Below are 21308 nucleotides of genomic sequence, written 5' to 3' on the forward strand. Positions count from 1 at the left end.
GGCTGATGTGTTTTTAAGTTTCAATATCAGTCAATAATGCCTCAAGAATTAGCATTCATAAAAGAAACCTCTGACTTTTTTTTTTAACAATGGGCAGACGAAAAAGTCTGCATTCTACTTAAATTTTTTTTCCTGAACTTTGTCAACTCACTGCTGTTAGACTAAGCCTGCAATCATGAGGGTACTAAGTCAGGGGTGCTGAAGAGAAACTTGTTACCACTTCCACCAATTAGGGAGAAAAAAAGGAATAAAGATATTTTGAGATTACTCAAACAAGAATTCTGGCCTACGACCTGAATTCATGATTTCACTATACTGAAAGAAACAAATTCTGTAACATAATTGAGTTACAGCCATGAAAATGAAATCATTTCTTCATCCAATTAAATGCCCAAAATATACTAATAGGACCTCTATAATATTTCAAAGTACAAAGCATTTCAAAGCATATAAAGAGCACTTAACATTATAAAAGGCAAAACTCACCGAGAAAGTAAGGCTATTAATTCCAAATAGGCAAATACTACTGGATGACATTTTTAAATTTATAATAATTATAACTCACCAGGTCAATCACTTAACCAAAATGTGTAACAAAAAATAATATTCGGCTGGGCATGGTGGATCACACCTGTAATCCTAGCACTTTGGGAGGCCGAGGCGGGAAGATCATGAGGTCAAGAGATCGAGACCATCCTGGCCAACATGGTGAAACCCCGTCTCTACTAAAAAAAAAAAAAAAAAAAAATAGAGAATTAAAATTAGCCGGGCGTGGTGGTGCATGCCTGTAATCCCAGTTACTCGGGAGGCTGAGGCAAGGGAATCGGTTGAACCCAGGAGGTGGAGGTTGTGATAAGCTGAGACCATGCCACTGCACTCCAGCCTGGGAGGCAGAGCGAGACTCCATCTAAAAAAAAAAAAAAAGATATTGGCCAAGCACAGAGGCTCATGCCTGTAATCCCAGCACTGTGGGAGGCCCAGGCAGGCGGGTGGCTTGAGCTCAGGAGTTTGGGACCATCCTGGGCAACATGGAGAAATCCTGTCTCCACCAAAAATACAAAAAATTAGACAAGTGTGGTGGCACGTGCCTATGGTCCCAGCTACTCAGGAGGTTGATGGAGGATTGCTTGAGCTGGGAGGTGGAGGCTGCAGTGAGCACTTCAGCCTGCCACTGCACTCCAGCCTGGGTGACAGAGTGAGACCTTGTCTCAAAAAAACAAAATAAAATAATAAAAGATATTGAATAAAAGGCTTAAAGAAATTTAAGTAGGTAGGAATCTTAAATATCAGCTAGCTTAGTTTTCTTGCTTTATCACACCTCAGGGAAACCTTACTGGAAGAACTATTGCCCATTATTTAGTCCTATGATGTAGAAAAACCTCAAAACACCTACTAGATGAGAGGTGCAGTGGCTCACACTTGTAAACCCAGAAGTTTGGGAGGCCATGGCAGGAGGATTGCTTGAACCCAGGAGTTCGAGGCCAGCCTGGACAACAGTGTGAGACCATATCTCTGTTTACAAAAATTATTTTAAAGGTTGGGATGGGGGGCGGGCACAGTGGCTGACGCCTATAATCCCAGCACTTTGGGAGGCCAAGGCAGGCAGATCATCTGAGGTCAGGAGTTCGAGACCAGCCTGGGCAACACGGCGAAACCCCATCTCTACTAAAAATACAAAAATTAGCTGGGTGTGGTGGCATGTGCCTATAGTCCCAGCTACTCAGGAGGCTGAGGTAGGAGAATTGCTTGAACCCAGGAGGCGGAGGTTGCAGCGAGGCAAGATCACGCCACTGTACTCCAGCCTGGGCAACACAGGGAAACCCCGTCTCGAAAAATTAATTAATTTATTTATTAATTAAAGGTGGGGTGGCACCGAGCACAGTGGCTCACACCTATAATCCCAACACTTTGGGAGGCCAAGGCAGGAGGATCGCTTGACCCCAGAAGTTTGAGATCAGCCTGAGCAACATAGGGAGCTCCCTCTCTATAAAAAATTTTAAAAAATAACCAGGCATGGTAGCACGTGCCTGTAGTCTCAGCTACTTGAGAGCCTGAGGTGGGAGGATCCCTTAAGCCCCAGGAGGTCAAGGCTACACTGAGCCATGATCACACGACTGCACTCTAGCCCAGGTAAGAGGGAGACCCTGTTACAAAAAAAAAAAAAACAACACAGCTACTGGATAATGACTGGGAGGGACAAAATGATCATTTTAGCAGAACACCATAATGTACCCTTGCAGAAGGTAGGAAACTATCATTAGGCCAATAGGGACTGTGCACTAATCCATTCCTCATGTCTTTTTTGCTCAGTCACGTATCTGCATCTTCTCTATAGTGGCTGCTCAAGTTGAAGCTATCCTAAGGCATGAGTGATTTATTAAGCCATATGCCAATTATTTTCTACATGGTGATTAAGATTCTCACATCCTCAAATCATTACATCTAAATGAGCAAAGTCTCCCATCATAAAAAGGCTATGATGGCCAGGCACGGTGGCTGACGCCTGTAATCCCAGCACTCTGGGAGGCCGAGGTGTGCAGATCACCTGAGGTCAGGAGTTTGAGACCGGCATGGCCAACATGGTGAAACCCCATCTCTACTAAAAATACAAAAATTAGCTGGGTGTAGTGGCACAGGCCTGTAATCCTAGCTACTTGGGAAGCTGAGGTAGGAGAATTGCTTTAACCCGGGAGGCAAAGGTTGCAGTGAGACAAGATCATGACACTGCATTCCAGCCTGGGAGACAGTAAGACTCCATCTCTAAATAAATAAATAAATAAATAAATAAATAAATAGGCTGTGACAATACTAAGGTCAGTTTACACTATGTAAGTAAACTTCTCAAATAACTGTGGATTAATAGTTCTGTAACAAATGGATAAAAGTTTCTAAGGAAAGGCCACAAAGCTGTATTCTTAACTACATTCTTTTCAAATTTTTATCAATGACTTGAATAATAAAATAGAAGAGCTGCTTATCAAAGCTGAATGTGACCAGAAGATAAGCACTATTCAGTTTTTGTTTCGAGACAGGGTCTCTCTCTGTCGCCCAGGCTAGAGTGCAGTGGTGCGATCATGGCTTACTGCAGTCTCGACTTTCCAGGCTCAACTGATCCTCCCACCTCTGCCCCCAAGTAGCTGAGACTACAAGCGCATGCCACCACACCCAGCTAATTTTTATATTTTTTGTAGCAATGGGGTTTCAGCATGTTGCCCAGGCTAGTCTCAAACTCCTGGGCTCAAGCGATCCTTCTGCCTCAGCCTCCCAAAGTGCTGACATTACAGGCGTGAGCCACCACACCCAGCCAGTACTATTAATAATACACATGTAATCAATATCCAAAGCTTTCATAAAGCTAAAATAATATACAAAAAGCATCTAAATAAAGTTTAACAGAGATATGCAAGTACACATTTAGGCTTTAAAAATTGTATTTCACTAGTTTAAGGTGAAGAAGAAGTGGCTTGTCAGCAGTTCATATGAGAAATAAAGCTTTAGTGCAAATAAGTTTAACAAAAACCAAAAGAACAACAAGGTAGCTATAAAAACTAAGGCAATTTTAGGTCACAGATAGAAAAGAATGCATCCAAAACAAGTATCCTAAGAGTAGTGAAGTGTCTGGAAATCATGGAGCAAACTGAAAGAACTGGAGGTATTTAACATGGAGACAAGAAAAGGGAAACATCACGGCAGTCTGAATATCTGAGATACTGTCATGGGAATAAAAGTGGACACATATGTCCTCTACTGGTATTCCTCAAACCATCTGTGGTAAAGGGCCACCTTTCCTTCCCCAACCACTGGACACTTCTGTAAAAATATAGTAAGAATACCATGACCACTGAAAATTCCTATAAACTTTTTTTTTTTTTTTTAGGACGAAGTCTCGCTCTTGTCCTCCAGGCTGGAGTGCAATGGCACAATCTCGGCTCACTGCAACCTCCACCTCCCGGGGTCAAGTGATTCTCCTGCCTCAGTCCCCCACAAGTAGCTGGAATTACCAGGGCCTGCCACCATGCCCGGCTAATTTTTGCATTTTTAGTAGAGATGGGGTTTCACCATGTTGGCCAGGCTGGTCTCAAACTCCTGACCTCAGATGATCCACCCACCTTGGCCTCCCAAAGTGCTGGGATTACAGGTGTGAGCCACCATTTCCAGCCTGAAAATTCCTATAATAATTTCTAAATGCTCACTCTCACTTTCTGTGTTTCATTAAATTGTGAACAGGTTACAAGTTCATAGATTTCCTACTTCAAGTACCTGTATTCCATCCATACCAGAAAAAAGAACCAAATCAAAGGGAACCATTTTGTGGGAAGTTAAATTTCCACCTGATGTAACAAAGAATTCCTAGCCCATAAGTGTTTCCAACAGTGCAATGGCACCGAGAGAACTGAGCTCCTTTGGGAAGTATTCAGAGGAAAAATAATTTTATCTGTTAGATAATCTAAAAAATGTATTCCTACTTTGGAAAGGTGAATGGATTGGATTAAAACATCGTAGAAGCTCTCCACTCTCCAAGATTCTGAGTCCAATCAAAAGCAAATACACACATATACACCCTCAAAGTAGCCAAGAACTAATCAATCATTAGCATACTATTAGCATACTCACAAATCAGTTATGATGTATTAGGTAGGATGTACAAGCAAAGGACTATGAAATTGACAAAGCATATGGAAATCATAATTAAGCCCTAAGTAAGTGAGAAGTATGAATAAAGCACCACCATAATCCTTTTTAGTCCATTACTAATGGTACAAGTACACTCTCAGGTTGCCTCTTCAAAGTTTAAACCAGTCCTCGCAAATCAAAACACAAAACAAGGATAAGCCTTTTCCTTTTTCCTAAAAGAACTATTGATAACACCATTGCCGTCTTAAATTCTCACCTCTGAGTGACCTTCAGCCACAAAGATTTAACCAGTCTCTACCTTGACCCTGCCCTAACTGTACTACTGGCATACACTACTCCTGTTCAATCTTCTGGTCAATCATCTTCTAGTGGTAAGTACTTAAACCACTCCTCCCCTACCACAGACTTATGAAACTAGAAAAGGATCTCCTCCTATACAAATTTCTGATCAACAGTAATTTCAGATTCTCAACCATGCAATATAAATAGTTGTAGAAATATTAAAATAGTTTAATACTCAGCCACGTGCTATGGCTATTACCTCTTTGCTACACTCCCTCAGCCCCCCTCCAAATCCATCCTCCATAGAAATTGACCTAATGCCTAGCAACTCCATCAACTTCTAGCTTCTCGTTGCTCCTCAGGTACAAATACTACACAGTAGTCTACCATACCTTTTAACAACCAAAATTGGCCCCAAAGTCAGGTCTTTTCACCAATTACCACAGGCACAGTACATTCCTCCTTTAGAATTTTAAATGAATGCCCCCAGGAAGAAGACTCCTACAAATGAGTTTTGTAGTTGCATTTAAGAAATTTTTTCACAGCTAATTTTGTGCATTATTTCCCAAAACTCTAATCTGAAATACCACTGGTAATTAATGACTCATTTTCTTAAGAAGAGCAACAGTGACATAAAGAACTTAAAATACTAAACAATGAAAGCAAACCTGTTATAGAGAGAATGTTAAAGCACACAGAAAAATATTAGCAGGTAAGTTTAAGTGACAGAAAAGGAAATTTTACCCCTTGATTATTAAGGAGTATTTAAAATCACAGGAAGAATACACATCCACAAAGCAAAAATCACCATCTACTTGGCAGATTTTTTTTAAATCAGAAACAAAATCTATTGTAGACTCACATTAAAACATGAGTACTCAGACTGTTCTACTTTGAAATTTTCCTGGAATGTTAAGAAATCACCTGTAAGGAGCCCTTTTCCATAAGTTCTTTCAGTGGCATGAAGACTTTAAACATTTTTAAGTATGAGCTCCAAAATAAATTCTCAACTCTGAGAAACATTTGAAAATCACCTGTTTTGTCTCTCAGTATTCTGGAGCTCCCTGTGGTCCCTTTTCAGGTGTTTGGTCAAAGACGTAAAGTACTCTTTTAAAAGATTCTGGAAGGGCTGTTGTTTCTCTGGACTAATTATCTCACTAGGAGGAAAACTCAAATTAAACTTCTCTGCAGCACTCTTTACTTTCCTTGGTACAAGTCCAGCAATATCATCTCCACAATGTCGACAGAAACTAATCACTACAGAGACATGAGTGTGGGACTCCCGATCAGCATTAATAATATTTTTTAGCTGTTCATAGATTAAGGAAAGACCTTCCTTGTCAGTGAAAATCCCAACTATTGTCAATTCTGCAATAAAACGCAAATCAGTTCTTAACTTGGTGATGTTAGGTGTTTTCTCCTCTTTCCTTGCTTCAAAATGTTTTTTCCAGACCTGAAGAAGTGATGGGGCAAAGTCAGCATAACGCTGGTGAAAGAGAGAGCAGAGGTGCACAGCACAGTTCACATCAGAGATTTTTAGTTTTGCTTCCACGATGGAAGCTACAGCTTCTGCAATGTATTTGCTTAAATTTAGGCCATTAAAATCGTGGGACAAGGAGTCTCTCTGTTGTTCTGTAATAGTTTTTAGTTTCTTGACAAAAGCAGTATTTTTCTTCAAACTTGAGTCAAGGCGGCTGAAGAAGTTTTCCTCTGGTCGGCTGTCCGGAGCATTTTGGTTTTTGCTACGAAGTTCCTTTCTTAAATGATGTCGTTCCCAAGCTTCCTGATGAAGCTGAATGGATTCTTCTTTTTCTCTATATAAAAACAAACAAATAAATAAAATACTCTCTACATTTTGAAGGATTATACACAAATCCCCTAAGAGTAAAAAGCCAATGAAAAAAATTATCCAAGTATAACAATCTACAAGATTCAAAAGGCCTTTCACTACTTTTAAAGACATTTTACTGGCCAGGCATGGTGGCTCATGCCTGTAATCCCAGCACTTTGGAAGGCCAAAGCAGACAGATCACCTGAGGTCAGGAGTTCAAGGCCAGCCTGGCCAATATGGTGAAACCCCACCTCTACTAAAAATACAAAAATTAGCTGGGCGTGATGGCGCTCACCTGTAGTCCCAGCTATTCAGGAGGCTGAGGCACAACGCTTAAACCCAAGAGGCAGAGGTTGCAATGAGCCAAGAACGTGCCACTGCACTCTAGTCTGGGCGACAGAGCAAGACTCCGTCTCAAAAAAAAAAAAAAACAAAAAAAAACACACAAAGACATTTTACTAACGACTAACGATAACAAGTATTATCTTAATGAGAAGCTCAGTACTGGAGGTCGATAACAAATGTCATAGAGCAGAGGATACTGACACTAGATTAAAATTAAAAATCATTCTGCCAACTGGCAAGCTAACTAGGTAAGATATATAATGCTACTATGAAAAATATAGTATGTTTGGGATGTAAAATGTGAAACAAATAAAAGCAATGGGCAAAGAGAAAAAAAACAATTATACACAAAGAATTATTTAAAGAATTAGCACTACAAAACCAGGTGTGGTGGCTCCCAGCACTTTGGGAGGCGGGTGGATCACCTAAGGTCAGCGGTTCGAGACCAGCTTGGCCAACATGGTGAAACCCCGTCTCTACTAAAAATACAAAAATCAGCCAGTCGTGGTGGTGGGCACCTGTAATCTCAGCTACTTGGGAGGCTGAGGCAGGAGAATTGCTTAAACCTGGGAGTCGGAGACTGATGCTGCAGTAAGCCAAGATCTCCCAACTGCACTCCAACCTGGGCAACAGAGCGAGACTCTGCCTCAAAAAAAAAAAAAATAATAATAATAATTAGCACTATAAAAGAATGCATTAAAAATGTTTTGAGGCCTGGGCAGTGGCTCACGCCTGTAATCCCAGCACTTTGGGAGGCCGAGGCAGGCAGATCACGAGGTCAGGAGATCGACACCATCCTGACTAACATGGTGAAACGCCATCTCTACTAAAAATAACAAAAAATTAGCAGGGCATGGTTGCACGCGCCTGTAGTCCCAGCTACTCGGGAGGCTGAGGCAGCAGAATCGCTTGAACTCGGGAGGCGCAGGTTGCCGTGAGCCAAGATCATGCCACTGCACTCCAACCTGTGTGACAGAGCAAGACTCTGTCTCAAAAAAAAAGGCCAGGCACGGTGGCTCACGCCTGTAATCCCAGCACTTTGGGAGGCCGAGGCGGGCAGATCACGAGGTTAGGAGATCGAGACCATCTTGGCTAACACAGTGAAACCCCGTCTCTACTAAAAATACAAAAAATTAGCCGGGCGCAGTGGCAGGCACCTGTAATCCCAGCTACTCAGGAGGCTGAGGCAGGAGAATGGCATGAACCTGGGAGGCGGAGCTTGCAGTGAGCCGATATAGTGCCACTGCAGTCCGGCCTGGGCAAAAGAGCAAGACTCCGTCTCAAAAAAAAAAAAAAAAAAAAAAAAAAAGTTTTGCAATGTTAGATATTGTTTTTCCATCCTCAGCACATTAGCCAAACCTTTAACAAAGTACCTTGCTATGTTTGGGCTCTTAAAAATTCAAGTGATTTAGAAAATTTGGAAAGGAACCAGAAGACAACTATCAAATAAGAAACTTAATAAAAACCTAGTAGACTCAGTTTATACTGAAAAGAATAACCAAAACCAAATATACCTATTTTTCCACTAAAAAGACAGAACAAGTTTAAATTGCAGAAGTAATAAAATAGGCACGAGTGAGGGGCAACAATCTGATTTTGAAGTTTATTGAAGTTTTTGAGATAACAAAACACATAACTTAAATCTCCACTTTGTGAAGCTGAGGTGGGAAGAGCCCAGGAGTTAAGACCAGAATGGGCAACATAGTAAGACCCAATCTCTACAAAAAAATTTTAAAAATTAGCTGGACATGGTGGCACATGCCTGTAGTCCCAGTTACTTGGGAGGCTGAGATGGGGGGATCGCTTGAGCCCAGGAGGTCGAAGCTGCAGTGAGTCATGATCACACCATAGCTCTCCAGCCTGGGTGACAGAGTGAGCCCTGTCTCAAAAAATTATACGCATATCTATAAATCTCTAAAAAAGTACATTTTCGTCTTTCTGAGATAATCACCCCTGAGTTATAAGATAATTATTTGATTTTTCCATTAAAAGCTACAATATATTAACAGAAAGGTGGCCTCTATCACTGAGAACATGGACAGTTGAGTATCTCTTTGAAGTCTCCCAGCAACACACAAATACAAAATGAGCAGTGAAAGTACATTTTAAGAAAGTATGTACAAGGCTGGGTGCCGTGGCTCACGCCTGTAATCCCAGCACTTTGGGAGGCCAAAACGGGTGGATCACCTGAGGTCAGGAGTTCGAGATCAGCCTGACCAACATGGAGAAACACTGTCTCTACTAAAAATACAAAAATTAGCCAGGCATGGTGGCACATGCCTGTAATCCCAGCTACTCGGGAGGCTGAGCCAGGAGAATGGCTTGAACCTGGGAGGTGGAGGTTACGGTGAGCCGAGATCGCGCCATTGCATTCCAGCCTGGGCAACAAGAGTGAAACAACTCTGTCTCAAAAAAAAAAAAAGAAAGAAAAGAAAAGAAAGTATGTACATACATTAAATAACTCAATTTTCAGCTGCATTGAAAACACTTATATATCGAAGTTTTTATGGGTAAATGCTATGATGCTCTACAATACTCCAGGGGGAAAAAGTGGGTAATTATTGATGCTAGGTAGATGGGGGACTAGTTCACTATACTATTCTATTTTTGCATATATCTGAAATTTTCCCAGGAGCTCAGGAGTTCAAGACCAGCCTGGGCAACACAGAAAACCCCGTCTCTACAAAAAATACAAAAATTAGCCAAGTATGGTGGTATGCATCTGTAGTCCCAGCTACTCAAGAGGCTGAGGCAGGAGGATCGCTTGAGCCCAGAAGGCAGAGATCGCAGTGAGCCAAGACCAGGCCACTGCACTCCAGCCTGGGTGACAGAGTAAGACCCTGTCTCAAAAAAAAAAAAAAAAAAAGAATCTCTTAAGAATCATGGTTCTGAATATTCCAAAACTAGGCACTACTATAGCTTTGCAGACCTAAGGGTTCTGTTCCTTATTAAAAGAGGTCCTGGCCAGGGGTGGTGGCACGAGCCTGTAATGACAGCTACTCAGGAGGCAGGAGGAATCACTTGAGCCCAGGAGTTGGAGACTGCAGTACGTTATGATGGAACCTGAGAATAGCCACTGCACTCCAGCCTGGGTAACAACAGCAATGCCACCATTACCCCCCCAAAAATGGGAAGAAAGTAGAAGCCCTAAAGAACAACTCTGAGAAGAAAGGTGGCTGTTCTAGAGATCTATACAAAATCGTGCTTGCAAAAAGCTTTTTAAATTATGTATTTGGCCACGCAAAGTAGTGTACATCTGTAGTCCCAGCTACTAGGGAGGCTGTAGTGGGAGGATCGCTTGAGCTCAGCAATTACAGACTAACTTAGAAAAAAAAGAAAGACACCGTTTCCAAAAAACGACTTTTTAGGCCAGGCATGGTGGCTCATGCCCGTAATCTCAACACTTTGGGAGGCTGAGGCAGGAGGACTTCTTGAGTCCAAGAGTTCAAGACTAGCCTGGGCAACATGGTGAAACTCTATCTACAAAAAGTACAAAAATACCCAGGTGTGGTGGCATGCACCTGTAGTTCCCGCTACCAAGGAGGATGTGGTGGGAGGATGGCTTGAGCCTGGGAGGTCAAGGCTGCCGTGAACTGGCATTGTACCACTACACTCCAGCCTGGCTGGAGTTTGTTGAGCTCTTGTTATGTTACCAGGCACTGTACAAAATATATTAGCAAATATCCTTAAGACAGTACCAATGAAGTTAAATTCTACAAGCCTCATTTTAGAGATCAATAAAATGAAGCTTAAAAAGGGTAAGTTGCCCTCTTAAATTAAAAAAAACTTTTTTAGTTAAAAAATAAATAAGTTATATATTTATGCTTTCCCTTATTTTTCTTCATAGAGACAGGGTCTCACTATATTGCCCAGGCTGGTCTTGAACTCCTGAGCTCAACCAATCCTCCTGCCTCAGCCTCCCAAAGGGCTGGGTTTACAGGCGTGAACCACCATGCCCGGCCTAATAAGTTTTATATTTAGAGAAGAGCTTATGCTATTCAACAGTAGTCACTGCTGATGCATCTCTGGTGTTTCTCCTATAAGAACTACATTTTTCACTAGTTTATTATTTACTTGCACAGATTTACAAGCTTAAAAACAGATTTAAATAAAGATAAGAATGGAAGGCATTGTGGAATTGTGCTTAATGAATAGTCGAAAGTTTTAAAGTCAGACCAACCTAGCTTTAAATCCCAACAGCTCTACTATTTGCTGTGACCTTAAGCAACTTACCCTCCTTAAGCTTCATTTTGTTAATCTGTAAAATGAGGATCATAAAACTTACTTCACTGGGATTGTCCTAAGGATAGATGCTAATATATTCTGTACAATGCCTGATAGATAAGAACTCAACAAACATCAGCCAACTGAAGGTTTTCAATTTTTTAAAAAAATGGAGTACTATCATACCATGAAAAAAAGTTTTTATTTTATTTTATTTTTTTTTGAGATGCAGTCTTGCTCTGTTGCCCAGGCAGGAGTGCAGTGGCACAGTCTTGGCTCACTGCAACCTCCACCTGCTAGGTTCAAGCGATTCTCCTACTTCAGCCTCCTGAGTAACTGGGACTACAGGCATGCGCCACCATGCCTGACTAATTTTGTATGAAAAAAAGTCTTTAAAAAATAAACAGCCAGGCGCGGTGGCTCACACCTGTAATCCCAGCACTTTGGGGAGGCTGAGGCGGGCGGATCACCTGAGGTCAGGAGCTCAAGACCAGCCTGGCCAACATGGTGAAACGCCATCTCTACAAAAATACAAAAATTAGCTGGGCATGATGGCAGGTGCCTGTAATCCCAGCTACTCGGGAGGCTGAGGCAGGAGAATCACTTGAACCCAGGAGGTGGAGGTTGGAGTGAGCCGAGATGGTGCCACTGCACTCCAGTCTGGGCGACTGAGCAAAATTCCGTCTCAAAATAAATAAATAAATAAATAAATAAAAGATTACCCAGGACCTCAAAACAGTACTCATTAAAGATTGTTACTATTATTTAATTTGAATAATTAACACACCTTAAGCATGCCTCTAGTCAGTGAAACTAACAGAACAAGTAAATTAAGATACTCCCAATTCTTAAAGAGCTGCACCCAGGACACTATATTTCAAATAATGTTTTTTTCCCAAAATATTCCAATCTTCCCATTCCCTCACATCAATAAATACAATCAACTGCCTTACTTCATCTGAGCAGCTGCTTCTTCTTCTTGCTGACGTTTGGCCTGCTCTTCTTGCTTCTTTCTCTCTTCCTCTTGATGTTTCTTTTTTTCTTCCTCTTCTTTTTTCTTTGATTCTTCCTCTGCCTTCACCTTTTCTTCATCTTTTTTCTTGCGTTCCTTGTCTTCCTTTTTTCTCTTATCATCTTCCAGTCTCTTCTTCTTGTCTTCAGGGGCCTTGCTGACCTCCTTCTTGGCAGTGAGCTTGATATCGTCTTTTGGCCTCTCCTTGCTGCTCACTGTCCGCCTTTCACTGCAGTCTTTTTCCTTGTTGTTTGGTAAAGAGTCTTTTTCTTCCATACTTGCTGGCTTTTTACGCTCAGCTGGCATTATGTGACCCAGGACAATCTGTAAGAGGGAAAGAATGTCAGTACCATAGATGCAGCGACTTTTTAAAATGATATCACACTATTTTTTTAAACAGAACATATTAATGCAACTTGGCAATTGTAAAAGAGTAAATAAAGGCATGTAAAATGAATACTATTTCTGTTACAAAATAAGTTATTCATCACATTCCACATCCTATCATTATTAGTTAGGCCTATGTCTAAGTACTTGTTTTTTACTTTTTATAAGGAAAAATCCAAGCCCAGACAAAAGTAGAGAGCATAATATAAGGAACCTCCACATACCCATCACTCAGATTCAGCCACTATCAACTCCAAAACAATATGTCATTTAATTGTAAATACTTCAGAATATATCTGTGAACATTTTGAGTCAGCTTTAACCCTAGCATTTGACAACCATGAAAGATGGCGGTTCACTATTTCATATAATATTCAATGTCAGTATTTCAGCTGAAAAAGGAAACAAAAACAAGCCCTTGCCTCCTATATGTCAACGGACAAAACAGAACAGCGGACTCACGAATCTCACTTCATTGCTCTAACCTTATCATCAAACTTTCAGATACAAAAACTGTTAACTATCTCAAATTAAACTAGACTTTTAACTTCTTCATCTGTATTAGTTGAAGTTAATTTATAAATAAACATGAACCTAAAATCCGTATGTTCTGTGCTATATCTGTCAATACAGAGTAGCTATTAGCCCAGGGTTTCTAAAGTTCAGCACCATTGACAGTTTGGGCAAAATACTCCTTTGGTTTTAGAGGGAAGGGGTCACCATGTGCTCTGTAGGAGGTTTAGCAGTGTCCCTGCCTGCTATGCAGTGCATACAAGTAGCTCCTCCCTCATTTTGACAACCAAATATAACTCCAGACATTGCTAAATATCCGTCGGAGAAAAAATTATCACCCAAAAACTGCTGCACTAGTCATATGTGGTTACTTAAATGTAAATTAATTAAAATTAAATAAAATTTGAAATTCAGTTCTTCAGTCAGTATCTGTATTTCAAGTGCTCAATTCCACATGTGACTAATGGCTTCCATACACAGCAGGGCAGATACAGAACATTTCTACAGAAAGTTCTATTGGATAGCATTGGCCTATAGTACAGGCTTATAGTTAACTGAAAGTAACTGTGGAACAAAAAACTATACTTTGCAGGAAAATTCTGAATTTTTCTTTTCTAAAAATATATTTCTCTACTCAGAACTAGTTGTCTAATTTCTTTTAGGCATGGTGTTTCACGTTTTAACTCCTAAATTATCTAAGAGTTGTATATAAGAAAATCAAAATTCGGCCAAGCACAGTGGCTCATGCCTATAATCTCAGCACTTTGGGAGGCCGAGGCAGGCGGATTACCTGAAGTCGAGAGTTCGAGACCAACCTGACTAACATGGAGAAATCTCATCTCTACTGAAAATATAAAATTAGACGGGTGTGGTGGCGCATGCCTGTAATCCCAGCTACTCGGGAGGCTGAGGCAGGAGAATGGCTTGAATCCGGGAGGCGGAGGTTGTAGTGAGCCAAGATCACGCCATTGGACTCCAGCCTGGGCAACAAGGACAAAATTCCGCCTCAAGAAAAAAAAGAAAATCAAAATTCTATTTTAGAAGTAGAAAATTACCTAAATTTCTTAGTTTTATGTTTTCTTTTTGAAACAGGGTCTCACTTTGTCGCCCAGGCTGGAGTGCAGTGGCACAATCACAGCTCACTGAAGTCTCGACCTCGCGGGCTCAAGTGACCCACCTGCCTCAGCCCCCCAAGTAGCTGGAACAGTAGGTGCTCAACACCACATCCAGGTAATTGTATTTTTAGTAGAGATGGGATTTCCCCATGTTGACTAGGCTGGTCTCGAAATCCTGAGTTTAAGTGATCCATCCACCTGGGCCTCCCAAAGTGCTGGGATTACAGGTATGAGCCACTGTGTTTTTGAGCCTTAGTGTTTTTGTTTTTCTTTTTTCTTTTTTTTCTTTTCTTTTTTTTTTTTGAGTCTCGCTCTGTTGCCTAGGCTGGAGTGCAGTGGTGCGATCTCGGCTCACTGCAACCTCCACCTTCCGGGTTTAAGTGATCCTCCCACCTCAGCCTCCCAAGTACCTGAGATTATAAGTGTGTGCCATCACACTCAGCTAATTTTTGTATTGTTAGTAAAGATGGGTTTCACCATATTGGCCAGGCTGCTTGAATTCTTGACCTCAAGTGATCCATCTGACTTGGCCTCCCAAAGTGCAGGATTACAAGCATGAGCCACAGTGCCCGGCCAGCCCTTCGTTTTTTTTTATTAAAAGCAATAGTATCCTTAAATATTTTCAAATATAGGTTTTAAATTACAGCACTTAAAACTAGGTTACCAAAAAAAAGCATTTGTAATATTGATATTTTTTAAATACAAAAATACTTTACTTCAGTACTCTATTAAAATGTTAATTTCACAGAAAGCAACCTAGACCAATAGAAACACTTTAATTTTTGCAGGTACATGCCACAGCCTGTACCTTCTCATAACTACCTTTTTCCTTCTACTTTTTCTTTTACTCCCTCATTGCTCTCCACTCCCTTGTTCTATGCATTTATTTTGACAGTGACACCTAATAGCTGTAGTTAACCCCACTGGTAAAACTCAGAACAACAACAAAAAAGCTATTGGTCCTATTTTTAAAATCGTCATTAGGGGCTGGGTGCGGTGGCTCACGCCTGTAATCCCAGCAATTTGGGAGGCCAAGGTGGGCGGATCACCTGAAGTCAGGAGTTTGAGACCAGCCTGGCCAACATGGTGAAACCCTATCTCTACTGAAAATACAAAAATTAGCTGGGCGTGGTAGCAGGCGCCTGTAATCCCAGCTACTGGGGAGGCTGAGGCAGAACTGCTTGAACCCAGAAAGCAGAGGTTGCAGTGAGCCGAGATCATGCCGCTGCACTCCAGAATGGGCGACAGAGTGAGACTCCATCACACACACACACACACACACACACACACACACACACAAATGACCTTTAATATATGAAAAAGCAGGCTGGGCACCATGGCTCACTCCTGTAATCCCAGCACTTTGGGAAGCCAAGGCAGGCAGATCACTTGAGGTCAGGAGTTCAAGACCAGGCTGGCCAACATGTGGAAGCCCCGTCTCTACTAAATATACAAAAATTAACCAGGCATGGTGGAGGGTGCCTGTAATCCCAGCTACTCGGGAGGCTGAAGCAAGAGAATCGCTTGAACCCGGGAGGCGGAGGCTGCAGTAAGCCAAGATAGCGCCACTGCACTCCAGTCTGGGCAAAAGACGGAGACTCCGTCTCAAAAATACAAAAAACAACAACAACAACAAAAAAAGAAAAAGCATTTCTATGCCAAGACAACATTAGCATTTATATTATCTATTTTTTTAATTAAAAAAAAACTGTTTTAATAAAATAGAGACAAGGCTGGTCTCACACTCCCGGGCTCAAGGGATCCTCCCGCCTCGGCCTTCCAAAGTGCTAGGATTACAGATATAAGTCACTATACCCGGGCAGCATTTCTATTATCTAGAAGTGTAGTTATTGATTCTTATACATTTTCAATTAAATATCCAACTTTAATGTGAAAACATCATGCCCTTAAAGAAAGCAAACTTTCAAAAAGACTATAATACTAATACACTACTCATGGTACCATACTAAACATTTTACGTATATTATCTCATTTAATACTAAAATCTTTATGAGGTGGGTATTATTTTCCCTATTTTATAAATGAGTAAACTGAGACTTGACCAAGTAACTTGACCAAGGCCTGCACAGCTGGTGACAGAATGGGAATCTGAACCCATTCTCTGAACCAAAGAATCCTAAGAGTACCAAATTGTGAGATGGGAGACATGCTGGTAAATACTGACTATAGCAACCCACAGAATTATGAATCTCAAGAGTAGAAAGAATCCTTCATAACGGTTAAGGAGTTCTCATGTAATGTTTTTAACTTTTAGCAGACTCTGGCTGAAACATATGGGGACAATTTAATATCTAAGGTAATAACATGATCTTATTGAAGGATATTAATCATTAAGTGAAAAAAGTTTATATAGATTTCACATTTTCTGATGTGATGCATCAACAAGTAACATTTCAGGACCACAGGACACTACAAAGAATGGCATCAGAACTTACAATTATGTCTCTCTCTCTTTTTTTTTTTTTTTTTTTTTGAGATGGAGTCTCACTCTGTCGCCAGGCTGGAGTGCAGTGGCACGATCTTGGCTCACCACAACCTCTGCCACCCGGGTTCAAGTCATTCTCCTGCCTCAGCCTCCCGAGTAGCTGGGATTACAGGCATGTGCCACCATGCCCGGCTAATTTTGTATTTTTAGTAGAGATGGGGTTTCTCCATGTTGGTCAGGCTGGTCTCAAACTCCCGACCTCAGGTGATCTGCCCGCCTTGGCCTCCCAAAGTTCTGGGATTTACAGGCATGAGCCACTGTGGCTGGCATCATGTCTCATTCTGAAGATAAAATAACATCTTAAATTCTTCAAAGAAAAGATTAAGAAATTCATGTAGTATCTGACAAATTCACAAAGATCATCATTTATTAGTTCAACAAAGTCCCAAACTTTTATGACTCTTTAATAAGATTCATTTCTTCATTAAATTTTAAGTACTTAGTATAAGAAATAAAGCTGCAGTAGGCATGCAAGAATTAGACTCGGGGCTGGGCATGGTGGCTCATGCCTGTAATCCCAGCACTTTGGGAGGCCGAGGCAGGTAGATCACGAGGTCAAGAGTTCGAAACCAGCCTGGCCAATAACATGGTGAAACCCCATCTCTACTAAAAACACCAAAATTAGCTGGGCGTGGCGGCACACGCCTGTAGTCGCAGCTACTCAGGAGGCTGAGGCAGGAGAATCACTTGAACCCGGGAGGCGGAGGTTGCAGTGAGCCAAGATGGCGCCACTGCACTCCAGCCTGGCGACAGAGCCAGACTCCGTCTCAAGAAAAACAAAAAACAAAAAAAAAAGGATTAGATTGTACCCTAGAACATAATAAAACAGATTCTCCGTAAAACCCTTAAGTCCTGATACTGGTATCTCCTTTCAACCACTTCGTCCTTACATTACAAGCATACACCCAAAGTATACTTGGAACTAAATTTCCGTAAACAAAAAAGATAAGACAAAAATCTAGAAGTTCATGAAGAGGCAGCAATGCAACTTGTGAAAACAACATACATGGGCTTGGAAGTCGGACTGATTTTAAATCTGCATCCCAACTCTGCAGCCTGATAGCTACAGAAATCAGGCAACAACTTCTCTGAGTACACTTACTTATCAATAAGATGGATATACTGCTATCTATCTTGTAGAGTTCTTAAAATTCTAGCATTGTAACTAGCATGAGGGAGGCATTAATAAATGTTCTGTCACAAAGAACACTGAGAAGTTCAGCATACAATGAAAGATTTGTAAAGTCAGATAAAGACTATTAGATTTTATCTACTTCTATCCTCAATTTTTACATTCCAAGGATAGCAGCAGAGTCACCTACCCAAGATTATATATACAGCTAGTTTCCGTGGCTGGACCAACACTCACTACCCAGTGCTTTTTCACTACCTACACTAAAACGAATAAAATATACAAACACCATGATTCACCTCAATACACGTTTGTTTTATGTCAACTTTAAAAACTGAGCACTAAGTGATATTTAATAAAATGCTAAAATTCTTATTTCAATAACTTCAAGCTTTAACAGCCAAACTTTTCATCTAAAGTGTTTCCAAAAGTTTTTCAAGTCCAAATACAATTTTAAATAGGTCCTTTCTCAAGATAGTGAGGAGAAAAAGTCGTGATCTTTTCACTGGAATCCGATTAGCTGTTACAAATCAGTTTGCTGAATACAATTATATTCAGACTACCCTTAAAAGGAAACCATGCTTTAAAACCACCTTCCTAGCTCCCAAAATAGTGTCCTGTCACTTGAACTGTATATTTTATTTGGTATTCTAAATACATTCTGAACTTCCAAAAGAAAGTAAAACTAATTTACTAGAAGTACCAATGGAGTGTATTGGGGGGAAGAGGGCACAAAAGGGGGTGTTTCCCTTTTAAAGACATTCCCTTGCAAAGTACCATATGGATTATGTACGAAATCCCAATCAGAGTGCTCCGAAAACACTCCAGAGTGAGAGAATGCGGTTTTACCTTTCAATTCTCTTATTCAAAATGCTGTCAGGACAGAACAGCACAGGAACACTATCTCCCAGTTTCTGACTTTATTTTTTAAAGAACATCCTTAGTATAAAGGACGTATTAAGAACTGTTAGAAATTGTACCAGCTCACAAATGAGGAGACTGACGATGTTAAGGAACACCTAAGAACTATGGAAATGAGATAAAGCGTCAGCGAGGGTTTCACTTTGATCTGATGCATCGTTTCGTGTCGTGTAAGTCCTCTAAGAAGAGCAAGAGAGCTGAAGGTCCGATCACCCCAGCGTGGACCCAGCTGGCTCTGCTCTGCCAACCTGGGGACCAAATATCCTGTGATCACTTCCTCAGTCCAACAGTCCTAGCAAGAAGAGAGTGCTTGGCGCCTTGAAGAGGTGAAGGTAAAGTGAAGAATCAACCAGCCTATGTGATTAAAAGGAAGTCAACCAAACAGCCCATGCCCACCATCCCCAGATACACCCCAAGCCCCTTCCCCTACACACACCTCTCCTACGAACCCCTGCTCTGGTGGTGTAGGAACCTCTACACCCACCACACTTCCCCGACACAACTCCCCTTCCCACAGGTATCCACGGTCACCTTCGCGGACCATCGCTGCCCCAACCCCAACTTCTCGCCCCACACTCCCTCGCCACAGAAGCCTTCCCGGCCGGTCTCCCCACTCCGCAGCCTCCCACACACGCGCCCTCCCCACTTTCTCGCCCTCGCTTCCCTCCCGGCTCTCGAGGAGCTTCCCCCGACCTCCCCTCGCTCTCCTCCACGCCCCCGAACACCTTCGCCCCTCCACCGCGGGCTCCCCGCCTCCAGCCCCGAGGCCCGGCCCAGGCATGTGGGGTAGGCACCTCCTCCACCGCCCCCCAAGCATGGCCCGGCCCGGGGGCTCCCGCGTTGATGGGAGCCTCGGAGACAGGGGGTCTGAGGAGAACGACGCCGGACCCGCGGTCCCTCCACTGCTCGCCGACCCCGGAGAGCTGGAGTGTGGAGTCGCCTCTGGGGTCCCCCAGGGAGTAGGAGTCTAGGCCGGTGCCCCCCAGCCCCATTTCCTCCCGATCGTTGGAGCGGAGGGGAAGGAGGATCCCCGGGACTCACCTCGAGCCTGTTGTCAACATTAGCCCCGGGTTTCCCAGCACCAACTCCAGCGCTCGGGCTCTCCCCTCCCCTCCCCCCACCTATCTCGCAGCCGAGGGCCCGCCTTCCCTCAGCTCCCCCTCCTCCCTCCGCCCGCCAGCCCTCCCGCCCGCCACTCACCAGCGCGGCCGGGCTGAGAGTGGGGGCGGGGCGGAAGGAGGCGAGAGGGAAAAGGCCATCCGCGCGACTGCCCGATTAAAAACAGTCCTGATCGTCTTCCCTGCGGCATGCCGATGCCCTCAGCTTGACTCTGGGGTGGCGGGTCCGGGGCAAAGGCTCATATGAGTGCCACTCACTTAACGGCTCTTTCAAATTCCCCAGTCGATGAGAAGAGCGAATTTTTCAGACAGGCAATGCGTAAGGTAGCCACTACCAGCACCTCAAACCAGGGCCCCAGCGGAGGGGTGGAGTGTTCCGAGGACCCGAGGCAGGAAGTGGATTGGTCGCCAGGAAAGGGAAAGCGCCTGAATTGGAGCTGCGCAGGCGCAGGCGCTTCGCGGGGGATGGGGGTGGGAAGCGCGAATGGGGCGGGGCGGAGCTCACGGGAGGCGAGGAAGTGTGGTGGAATAGTGGGAGGGTTACGGAGCGCCATTAAGGACAAGCCCGGCCACGTGATTCTCCTGGGCGTTTCCTGGTGCGAACCTAAGGAAGAGGTCTAAGAAGAGAAAGTTTGATTGGACTAATTCGAGGGGAGACGTTGAAGATTTAGAAAATTGGAAACTGGAGAAACTAAACCATATGGCTGGTTTGGGAGGTGGGAGTCGCTTAGGAATGGGTCTAGTCTTAAGAATGCCCTAAAAGACATCGAAAGTCCTGCGGGGGGATTTCCAGAAGCACTTCTAGGTGTTCGACGTAAAAACCACCCAGGGCGAAGAAGAATCAAGGCTTTTTCCATACACTTCTTAGAAAGTACCTGGTTCTAGCAAGCAAACTTTTAAAAATTACAGTGGCAAGACTTCCCTGAGTTATCAAATCACCCATTTAAAAAAAAAATGGCTAGCGTCGACATTTCTTCTGAATGCGAACCCAGGCCGACTTTCAAAAATGGGTATCAGTTTATCCACACTGCTTATTTCCTCCTGAATTGCTGAAATGGTGCATCTGGCCTCGAAACAGTACTGGGTTCTGCCAACATGATCCGAGTAGGTGGCTCTGGCTGGTCCGGAGCTAGAGGAGCAAGGGTGCGAAACTGGTCTTGACGTTTGCTTGACTTGAGGGGGCCCCACCTGGTGTCCAAGCCCACGTAATGAACTACTACCAACCACAAATACTTGAGGCAAGTCCAGGTTCCCTATGACTCAACCTTTGCCCATTTGCCTCTATTT

The 21308-nt window shown here is 42.8% G+C and overlaps 1 protein-coding gene across 3 annotated transcripts in view; it reads right to left on the reverse strand.

Moving 5' to 3' along the window:
• The window catches only part of UPF2 (UPF2 regulator of nonsense mediated mRNA decay), a 123191-nt gene extending 102736 nt beyond the window's left edge, over nt 1-20455 (reverse strand). Inside the window, exons 1-3 of one of the 3 annotated variants that reach the window (XM_034929942.2) lie at nt 20104-20455; nt 12271-12653; nt 5952-6731 (exon numbers count right to left, since the gene is read on the reverse strand). In XM_034929942.2, coding sequence (XP_034785833.1) covers nt 5952-6731; nt 12271-12635 — 1145 coding nt within the window. In that variant the 5' untranslated portion in view covers nt 12636-12653; nt 20104-20455. Of the gene's footprint in view, nt 1-5951; nt 6732-12270; nt 12654-19944; nt 20080-20103 lie in introns of those variants that run through there. The other 2 variants (XM_034929943.2, XM_008953147.4) reach the window with 2 other exon arrangements.
• Nucleotides 20456-21308: the final 853 nt, after the last annotated feature.

This window comes from Pan paniscus, chromosome 8 (assembly GCF_029289425.2).
Source record: "Pan paniscus chromosome 8, NHGRI_mPanPan1-v2.0_pri, whole genome shotgun sequence".
NCBI lineage: Eukaryota > Metazoa > Chordata > Mammalia > Primates > Hominidae > Pan > Pan paniscus.